The 10463-nt window shown below is 29.0% G+C and overlaps 1 protein-coding gene across 1 annotated transcript; it reads right to left on the bottom strand.

Annotated features, from left to right (window-relative positions):
- Positions 1–497: 497 nt before the first annotated feature.
- LOC8287867 (transcription repressor KAN1) lies at positions 498–10174 on the bottom strand. Its single transcript, XM_002533689.4, has 6 exons — positions 8805–10174; positions 8607–8683; positions 7952–7997; positions 7604–7760; positions 1362–1413; positions 498–988 (listed from the first exon to the last, which is right to left on the bottom strand). Exons 1-6 carry the CDS (start codon positions 9592–9594, stop codon positions 869–871), a joined length of 1242 nt encoding a protein of 413 aa, XP_002533735.3. The 5' UTR covers positions 9595–10174; the 3' UTR covers positions 498–868.
- Between the last annotated feature and the right edge of the window lie 289 nt (positions 10175–10463).

The raw sequence follows: 10463 nt of genomic DNA, 5'->3' as shown, positions 1-10463 counted from the left end.
ATTTCTTTAGACAAAGAAAATATGGTGACAATTCATTATAAAAATAAATATTTCACCATTAATATTTATGATTCACAAGAATTCAATGGTTTTCATTTCAATCAACTATCATAACTATATTATCCGTTTCAAATAATATTAGTTGAGAGCCGAAAACTTTTAATATCATTGTTTGATTATCAAATCATAGAAAAAAAGGCATTACTCTGATAATGTCAATTTGACGGTTAAATAACAATCTTAGGAATTATTTAGCTTTAGATTCACATTTATAGATATGATCAGACAATAATGATACTAATCAAAATAAAAATGATTTGATCCTTGCAAATAAGAAATTTCAAACGGTGAAACATTTATTTTTATAATAAATTATTACCACATACTTTTTTTCTTTTCTAAAAAACAAAAATTATCACAAATGAAACTAAGATCCTTTTATACTTTTCCAGATTTTGTAAAGTGTTCTTGCCACTATATAATGCCAAACAGAGCTATAATCCACCACTAAGAAAGATTCTTCTTTTATTCAGCTTTCTTATTACACTACGTAAATGACTAATATAAATTTCTTGCCCATAATCATAGCCTAAAAAGAGAATATGCAGACAGTAATTCATTGAACTGATATTAACATATGTTTTCTTTTTCTTTTTCTTCTTTCATTGAGAGAAGAATAAGTTATATAATGGAAACAATTCTCTTCTTTCCTGATCCCACCTTACCCATTACAGCTTTGCTTCCACCTTAAACCCTAGTATATGTTTTCTATGAAAATCTTTTGCCAATACTAACAAAAACAAGCAAAAAAGAAAGAAGAGAAAAAGGGAAATTACAATTATAAACTGCTATCTCTATCTTAATACACTCATTCAATCATATTGTTGCTTTGCCAGTCAGTTCTCCCTAAGGAGAACTCCAAGCTTGGAGCCTCAAGTGCTATATTATTAGAGACTTTAGATGTTTTTGATCGACCTAAATCACTTCCCTGCACAAATTTAAACGTTTACTTGTGTTAATATCATATAAATATGCTACTGAGCTTTGCATTGATTTTCATTGTAGTTGAAGACTTCAATTCGTTACAGTAATGTCTTGTTAGATTTAAAATCCCCCTTTTAATACTCAAATAAATAAATAGATCGGGACTTGACCTAGTTGGTAAATAAGTTTAATGTAAGGAGTAGAAAGGTCTCGAGATTAAGTCATCTCCTCCTCCGCTAAAATTAGGTAAACCTCATTATAATAAATGATTTGTAAATAAAGGATTAGCTCCGCTATCCACTATAAGTTTGAAAACCAGATTAAGGCATGCAGATAGTTAATTAAGATGAATAAATGGAAGAGATGGTCTAACTCACCTCAAGTTGATTTCCAGATGGTTGTTGAGTTGCTGATAGCCATCTGCCTTTGCTGCAAGAAGTTCCATAAATTAATAATGAGTCACACTCCAAATGGCTATGTAGCTGCTGGTCCTAAATTGCATTGCTAGACAAGCATTGGACCATTGTATGGTTATAGATTAAATAATGTTAGGTTTGATGTTAGATTTGCTCAACCATATCAGACAGTACTTTTGATTTTTTTACATAGAGATTCAGAGGAGAGCTTCTTCAGAGTTTCATACATCCAAAATATAAAATAAAATAAGGAATAATAACATAAATATCACTGAATTTCGCATTTAATTTGTATTGGTTACAAAATTTTATTTTATTTTATTTTAATCGTTCAATCTTAATTTTGATTGTAATTTAGTTACCTTGTCAAGAAAAACTTGATATGTCACATTCATTAAGAAAAGGATAAGAATATACTAACCCTTTGTTTAGTACATTCATTGAGAAAAAGAAAAGAAAAAATTTAAAATAAAAAAAATCATTTTCAGTATATGAAATAATGTTAATTTTGAAATATATTTTTAGATGGACTCAATTTATCACGTTTTTTATAGACTAATTAATTGCATAATAACAATGTGATACTGTCTATTAGCTGTTGCATTTGTGTTAGTTAGTTTTGTTTATCACAAGTGGTTAATAATAATAAACAAACTAACTACTACAAATATAATACCTAATAAACATAATTATACATATCATTTTACAATTAGTTTAATTTATAGTAAACTTAGTTACCTTAAAATTTCTCTAATTTTCAAGATGGGAAAGAAGGAAATACAAATTAAGCAAATTTATCTCCCTTCATTTCCACCATTTTATTTCCTCCATTTTCTTTATTTATTTAAAGACCCAAATAAAGAGAATTAAAAAAAGTTTCTTTCCTTTTTTCTTTTTCTTTTTTTCTTTCTCTCCACTTTCACTTCATCACTATACCAAAGCAAAGTGTAAGACAAGGGATTGTTCCAGTAGTTAAGATCTGACACTTAAATTTGGGCATCATTTGGTTCAGCCATTTGTATTCTTTTAAAAGCTTTCTGGAAAGTCCTTTGCAGAAGAAAATTTGAATTTTGATATATAACATAAAAGAACATTAACAAAGTCATTTGCATGTACATTGAGTTTTTATTCTACTCTATGAAAGTACAGCAATTATACTTGAACTTGTTCTTCTGAGACTAAATTTTGCTTTTATGAAGATGTTTATTGATATAGTTTGCTAAAAATGTGTATGATTCAAATTTTATATGAAACTTATTTCATTTATAAATAAATACTTAAACGAATTTATTTATGAATAGACTTTGGTATTTGGTATACAAATGAAATAATTATTTATTTATTTATTTGAAAATATTATCAAACTTTTTTTTATTAATTAGTCCATTATGGTTTAATAAGTACAAACTTTATATATTTTATTTTATTATTAGAATTTCTTGAATCTTCTATCATAGAGTTTTTTCTGCTCTTTGTGAAATTAGTGATATTACTGTTTATAAAATTTGAATGCTTTACTGGAAAAGTTGAAACATTAATGATGAAATTTTTTGATTATTAATATTCTTATAATTGAACTCATTTAAAAATCAAGGAGGAATATGTGGCTAAAAATAACCAAGTAAAAGTTTGTATTCTTATTTTATAATCAGTGAAAGATTCATATGATATTTTATAAGAAAATATGTGTATAATTAAATCGAAAATTTTATTACTTAAGGGAAATATATACACACAGCTTATAGATATGTCTTTCCAAAAGGTTTAGAATAACTGACTTGTGCATAAATTTGTCAATTTTCATATATATATATATATATATATATATATATATATATTTCACAACTATATTGAGAATTAATAGCGTTTTTCAACTCATTTACTTTTTTATATCTGTCAATCATCTATCGATTTAATATATAAGCGATGATATACACCTATACTAGATAAGGATTTTCTCTAATTAAACTATAACAAATCTTGATCAGAAGTAAAAAAAAAAATATATATATATATAGAAGAAAAGGAGTTGGATTATGCAAAGACACTTTTTATTGACTTAGTAGTAAATGAAGGGAGAACACAGAATATATGTCTACTCTAACTAAGAAATCACATTAATCCTTTGAATGGACCTACTAAATTTCATATTACTTGAAGGAAAGTTCATGTGTGAACTAGCATAAAATATGTTTATACTTTCATTCAAATTTCATAAACAAAAAAAATAAAATTAGCAACCTTAATGCAGGGCAAAGTATAGATTTTTCAGTTTCTTTGTTTTTTAGCTTTTCCAAAACCATGCTTTCCAAAAAGCAGTTTAAAAAAGGAATGGGTATGGGAAAATCTATTCTACAATGGACTTTATAAGGGAGGAAAGACTGAGTTACAAACTATATATAGTTTGTAGCATAAAATTTGCTTGATCTTTAGACTGTTGATGCTTGGCAACTAGTATCTCAACTTAACTCAAATCATACCAGGAAGAGGAAGTTGTGGATAGCAATTTTGACCTTGATTATTGGTACCCTTTTTTTTTGGAATAAATCATGTATAATTGTCAATTCTATTAAAATTATTGGCAAAACTATGCCGTTTTTCACATCATTTCATATTTTTTCTACGACTTCTTTTTAGGTTCGGTAACGTTTGAATTCTGCCAACCATCCATATTTTTTTCCTTTTACTCTCTTTTAGCTAAATTGAGAAATCTGAAACAAAAGCTATAAACTTTCCAAGTATGAGATTTCTTTAATACAATTGAATTGAACATTTTTAGAATCTTAAACACATTGATTTTTGCAATTGTTTTTCAAAAGCATTAATAGTTGTCTTCCTTTGTTCTAAACACACACTTTGGGAAATTTATAACTAAATTATCTCATTGACTAAGAAAATATAATTAAACATGAATCTTTTTCTTTTTGTAAGTTAACAGAATTTAAATAAAAGAATCTTTTTGGTCTCTCTTTCTTATATAAATCAGACACACACAATTTCAAAGGAGAATTTGGATTAATAACAATAAGTAAAAATTATGCTCAAGATTTTGTAAAGATTAAAATGAAACCATTTAACAATCCAATTAAATAAATAATTAAGAATTATGTTATGTGTTTGTGGGTTTTCAGTACTCTTAGCAGTAATAATATTTCCAGAGCAAGATTTTCTTATAGCCCTGATTCCAATAAGATAATTCACTTATATACTAAATGTATAAAAGTCATTTTCTCATGCAATATTTTGAGCACTTTGAATCATTTCTTTGTCTGAATAATTAATAAGAAACATATTAATCACCTTGTTTTGCAAGCAAAGCTATAATATAAGAAAGGTTAAACAAATATTTTATATGAGTTAACTTAATTGACAATTTAATGCATGAAATGGGAATATGTACTCATGCAAAGTTCTCATAAATTTCTATTTAAACTTTTCTGCTGGCAAAGCTGCAATAGAAGAGATTTTAAGAATAGATTTGATATTTAATTAGCTCTTGAAGCTTAAAGAAATCAATTAGAATATGTGCTTATGCAAAATTATTGTAAATATGACTTATATATTGGCATTTCTATTTGCACTTTATATTATTCATTATGCACCTAAAAGATGTGAATTATTAAAAAAAAAAAATTATATCAGTGTACTATTTGTAAATTGAATTCTAATCACTAATCAAATCTTGTACAGTAATTTAATATTTAAGCTGTAATAATTAATCTATATATGTCTCGCTTATCTATTTATTACGACGTATAAATCTAAAATAGACAAAAATAACCCTATTATATATTTATGTGTATACAGAAATTTCTTTTAGATGATGGTAATTTTGAGAATAAACAAATGTCTAACTCTCTTTCTCTCGAACCAGAACTCTTCCATTACAAATCTTCTTTTTTTAAATTTTCTGCTAAAAATTCATAAACACCATTTTCTTTCTAATAACTATTGAATTTATTTTTCCCTTTTAGGGGTTAATAAATTATTTTAATAGCTTATATCAAGATTAGCCATTTACTTCAACTTTAAATCACACCATCTAAATCCCAATAATTGCATTAAAAAAAATAGTTTGTTCTTAAATATTTTCTTCGTTTAAAGAAAAATGTGATACATTATATATAATTTTTTTAATAAGATATGAATGTTTATAGAAGATATTCACCCCAAAATAAAAATAAAACTTTGGACTGAATTCTCTTACATTGAACTTTGCCCTGGTTATTTGAACCGAAGAAAAATTATTGTATGGATACGACTCTCCACATCATCCAAAGCGGAACAATAATATATATATATATATTTATTTATTTATTTTAAAAATTACTTTTTTTTTGTATATCTTGTGTTTAATATAGTTGTTGGTAGCAGAGTTATTTTTGATAAAATCTTTTTAGCAGCTAATACTAGATTATCATTGAGCATATAAATAACTTAAACTAAATTCTCTTGTTATTAATTAATCTCCATAAAGTAAAAATAATACATATAAATGAACGATCGACTAATAAGAAACAACTCTAAGATAGAATTTAAAATTTATTTATAGTATTTTATAACTTTCAAAAGAATTGAGATGCTCTCATTCTATTGGTTCAACTTTTAGATGACATTGTTGATCGTATTATTATAAGTAGCTTAATTTAAAAATTAAAAGTATTTATATTTAAAAGTGAATATCAAACTTAATTTAAATTAACTTAAGAGATAAATATAAAAAAAAAAGTACTATGTGATTTCACCATTTGACAATTTGAAGAGTATGGTTTTCTTTTAGATAAAAGATGTGTGTAGTTAAATATTGGAATAAAAAGATATATTTTATCGTTAAAAAATATCAATCGGTTAGGATTTAGCTATCTTCACTATGATCGTCCGTCATTTTTATATTTTTCGTGTTTAATAATTTGAGTTTAGAACTTAAAAATAAAATTATTAAAGTGTGAAGTATAAAAGGTATTTATCTTGAAAATGTAGGATGATAACATAAGAGGGGGCAACAATTAATCAACAAGATGTACACATGGCATGGCAGAAGGAGAAGAAGGAAATTATTAACAGAAGTAGTGACATTATTATCTTTGGAAAAAGAAAAGGAAAAACAACTTTTGGATTGATATATATATAACTATCTTCTGCTAGTTATTAATTACCTATAACAACCTAGGTCTTCAATAGCAGAGCATATAGCTTTCTTCACCCAAGTGATTTTGGTGTTAAGGTTTAAATATTCATCATCTCCTTTAAGAACACATATTATACAATAAATTAATCTTATTTTTCTTTTTTATTTTTCTCATAAAAAGATGTACTAAAATATGATTTTAAAGATAAATTGAATTCTAAAGGAACATAAAGATAGAGAGAAAGAAAAGGAAGAAGGTGGGTAACCCTAGAACTGGACAATGTGGTGTCAGTGTTGTACAATCACACACACACACATATATATATATATATATATAGAGAGAGAGAGAGAGAGAGAGAGATAGTCAAAGTCAATAGGTCTTGAACTAATTATATATGTATGTATGTAAGTTTGAAGTTTAAAGAAGAATGCAGTTAATAGGAAATAAGAAAAGGTTAAAAGTGTATCAGGGTTTTGCTTTAACAGTTCCATTTAAAATGTGGAGTCACATGTGGTGAGTTAGTAGATCTCTTTGTTTTAACCTAATTGAAAAATATAAATATGATGCATGGCAATGGAAACTATATCTGAATAAAAGAAAGTAAAGAAAAGGGGAAAATGAAAAGAAAGAAAGCAAAAGCAAAGCAAAAGCTGAAACAAAGAAAGATCCTTTTAGTTTTAAAAAAGAACAGGAGGACGTGGATTTAGATTTCCTAGGCTACCTAAAGTCAGCCATGCATGGGAGAAACCAAAATATTTATTGTCTTCTAACATATATATATATAAATATAATATGTGTTTTACATTTATACTTTAAATTTTATAATTAGTGTATGAATGTCACAGAATGTATTTAAATAAGAGAAGGGTTAGCTTTGGTTGCTATACTTGTTACTAGTGGCAGATAAAAGCTCAGGTGATACTGCAGATTGGATATATGATTGGGTTTCAACTTTCAAGTAAGTTACTTGTTTTTCAGAAACAAAACAAAAGGGAGAAAGGAAAAGCAAATCCACAAAGATAATCAATTAATGAACAATTGTTGCGGTAAAGGGACAGAGAAAGAGAAAGTTACCTAGAAGAATTACTCCAAAGAGTCGAGGGAGGGTAGCCAACATTATTATCATCATCATTTTCAAGAGACACACTTCCTCTTGTTGGGTTTAGAAAATGGCTAGAATTTTGAGTAATGGGAGTTGTGACAGACAAGAAATCTTCATCACCAGACCCATCTGATCATCATTGTAGTTATTAAAACCAATTAGGCATATATGATCATTGTATAATCATGACCATATATATATATATATATATATATAGATAGATATATGATAATTAGGGTAACAAAGAAGAGATAAACTTTATAAAAATCCAAATGGGTAGCGAAAATCAGGGAAAATGAAAAGAAAGATGAGCAATTTACCTGAGGAAGCTGCAGGTTTGTCAGTGCTCTTAACAGTTCTATACATCTGCAAAGCCAAAAGAGACAAAGAAAATGAATAGAAAACAAGGGAGATCAGATATCTAATGAATTATAATAAAAATAAAATACATATAAAATTAACGAATATTATTTACAAAATATTATGGAGAGAGAAACAAAAAAGATAAAGAGTCAAAAAAATATATCAAATCAGATGCTTCTCTTTCTGGATTTTTCTTGGTTTGTTTATTAACCACGAGGTTGATGTCTGGTAAGGTCAGTAATTGCTTCTATTATTGAGAAATGATGGCTACTTTTTTTTCTTTTTCTCTCTCTCTCTCTCTCTCTCCATCTCTCAAAAAAGTAGAACTTGTCCTGTATCACAAAGAGCAGACTCAACTGTTCATTCATTCACTGCACTCATTGGCTCTTGTGCCACTGGGCAAAGTCTTCACCAGGACACAGAGTGAGAGTGAGAGAGGGAAAAAAGAAGGAAGAAAAACCTTTAAAGGGAAAAAAAGAAGGGCCTAACTAAAAGGGTTGTTTCTATCATAAGTATTGTTTCGGTTTCTTGTGGAAGTGGAAAAATATATACATGATGATGATGAGAAGGAGAGGAAAATAAAAAAAAGGATCAGTATTTTCAGTCCCAAACCTGTAAATGGCTTTTGACATGAGCAAGTGTTAGATCTTTGACATCCATGAGCTCTAATACTGACTTTGGTGTCGCCCCTAAATATCAGGTAAACATTACAAAGTAGTACTAATCAATTAATAAGCAAACCCCAACACCCAAAAAGAACCATGGTCATAAGGAGAAAAAGAAAGAGAGAGTAGGTATAACAATTAGTACTTTCATGGCCACCAAGAAGCTCAACCGCATGAACGAAACGGGCATGAAGAGAGCTTGTCCAACGCATTCTTGGTGCTCTCATGTTCCTCTTGTTTTGTAGCTTTGGCATAAATCTTGATCTAATTATCCCGCTTCCATAAACCTCTGCAGCACCACCACCACCACCACCACCTGCACCGCTTGCATATTGATGATGATGATGATATGAAGTGCCAATTCTAAAAGCCGGAAAAGAACAGTTATCAGTTGACGGGTAAGGAGTGCAAGATGATGAATATGCCATTTGGTTAAAGCAAAATCTTGGATCCATTATCTCTCCTGTGCTGTAAACTGGAATTCCTTTAATGGATTTGAATCCTGAGACTTCAAAAACTGAGATCCCATTATTATTAGCCCGTGGGAGAAGATTTCTTTGCCTTACTTGATCCTCTTTGCTACAGTTGGCACGGCGGCCGTCACTGGCAAAGTTGCTTGTTCTTCTCCAAGGACTTTCTGCCTCTAAAGCTGTACTAGTTGGATTTGCAAGAGAAAGTTCGATGTCATCATCAACTGGTTGTATATTAGACCCAACTTTTATAGAACTATCACTGTGTGATTTCAATCCAACATCAACATCATCATCGTCATCATCATCTTTGCGCCAACCATGGAAACTTGAATCATCAGCATCATTTGTACCAATGCATATGGAAGATGGAGCACTATTTGGAAGACTTATGTGAAGTGAGAGGTCAGGAATCTGATTCAAAGACTGCTTACCATAAAAAATTCCTCCTTTATTACGGGACATTTTTATTCCCAATTTAGGCAGATTTTTCAGTACAAAGAATCCAAAACCAAGAACAAGTTTTTTTGAAGTGGGTATTTCTCCTTTTGTGACAACAAGTTAGAGAAGTACAGATGATGATACAGAAAGGAAAAAAACCACCATGGAATTCCGAAAGAAGGTAAACAATAAAAAGTTTGTTAAGTGAAAAAGAAAGGGTTTTGATCAGCTCCCAGACCTCTTAAAGAAACAGACATGAATAGAGAGAGGGAGAGATGTGTGGTGCTGCTGCAAGAAGAATAGAGAAACAGGAAAAGGATTGGCAAGGAAAGGAGAGAGAGAGAGAGAGAGAGAGAGAGAGAGAGATGTTCCGGGGTAGTCTGTGTTTGCTACTATACCTCGAGAGTATTTATAGGAAAACGACACTTCAAAAAAGCTTCTGTCTCTCTCTTTTATCTCACAGCTTTCCTTTTCTCAATAGTCAAATACATGCTAAACTGCAATATGTTTGGGAATTTTTAATTTCTTTCTTTCTGTTTTGGCTCCCTTAATTCTCTGGAGACGACGGGTTAAATTATTATTCCTATGATAGATACACAGCCAAGCCAGAGACAGAACAATTTTGCAAGTCCTTTTCTCCTCTCTCTCTCTCTCTCTCTCTCTGTATATATATATATATATATATATATATATATAATCTCAGTGAGGAAAATGAGAAGGAAAGGAATGCAATAATGCTTTGAGTACAATCAAGGATTATGTATCTAAGAAGGGTCACATACCATATGTCTTGTCTTGGTTTAATAGGGTTATAAATTGCTCATACATTGAAACATTAATTTCAACCGTCTAATAGTGGAGAATTTTAGGATGTTCTCCTTCTTCTTTTTTTA

The sequence above is a fragment of the Ricinus communis genome, chromosome 3, assembly GCF_019578655.1.
Source record: "Ricinus communis isolate WT05 ecotype wild-type chromosome 3, ASM1957865v1, whole genome shotgun sequence".
Taxonomy (NCBI): Eukaryota; Viridiplantae; Streptophyta; class Magnoliopsida; order Malpighiales; family Euphorbiaceae; genus Ricinus; species Ricinus communis.
Note: the sequence above shows the minus strand (reverse complement) of the source record. Positions and strands in the feature narration are given on the sequence as shown.

Excerpts from the sequence above, each read along its gene's own strand:
- LOC8287867 (XM_002533689.4), bottom strand. The coding sequence starts at position 9,594 with ATGTCCCGTAATAAAGGAGGAATTTTTTATGGTAAGCAGTCTTTGAAT. Across the intron at positions 7,998-8,606 it reads ATGTCAAAAGCCATTTACAG|ATGTATAGAACTGTTAAGAG; the intron begins GTTTGGGACTGA and ends TTGGCTTTGCAG. Across the intron at positions 7,761-7,951 it reads CAAACCTGCAGCTTCCTCAG|ATGGGTCTGGTGATGAAGAT; the intron begins GTAAATTGCTCA and ends AATGATGATCAG.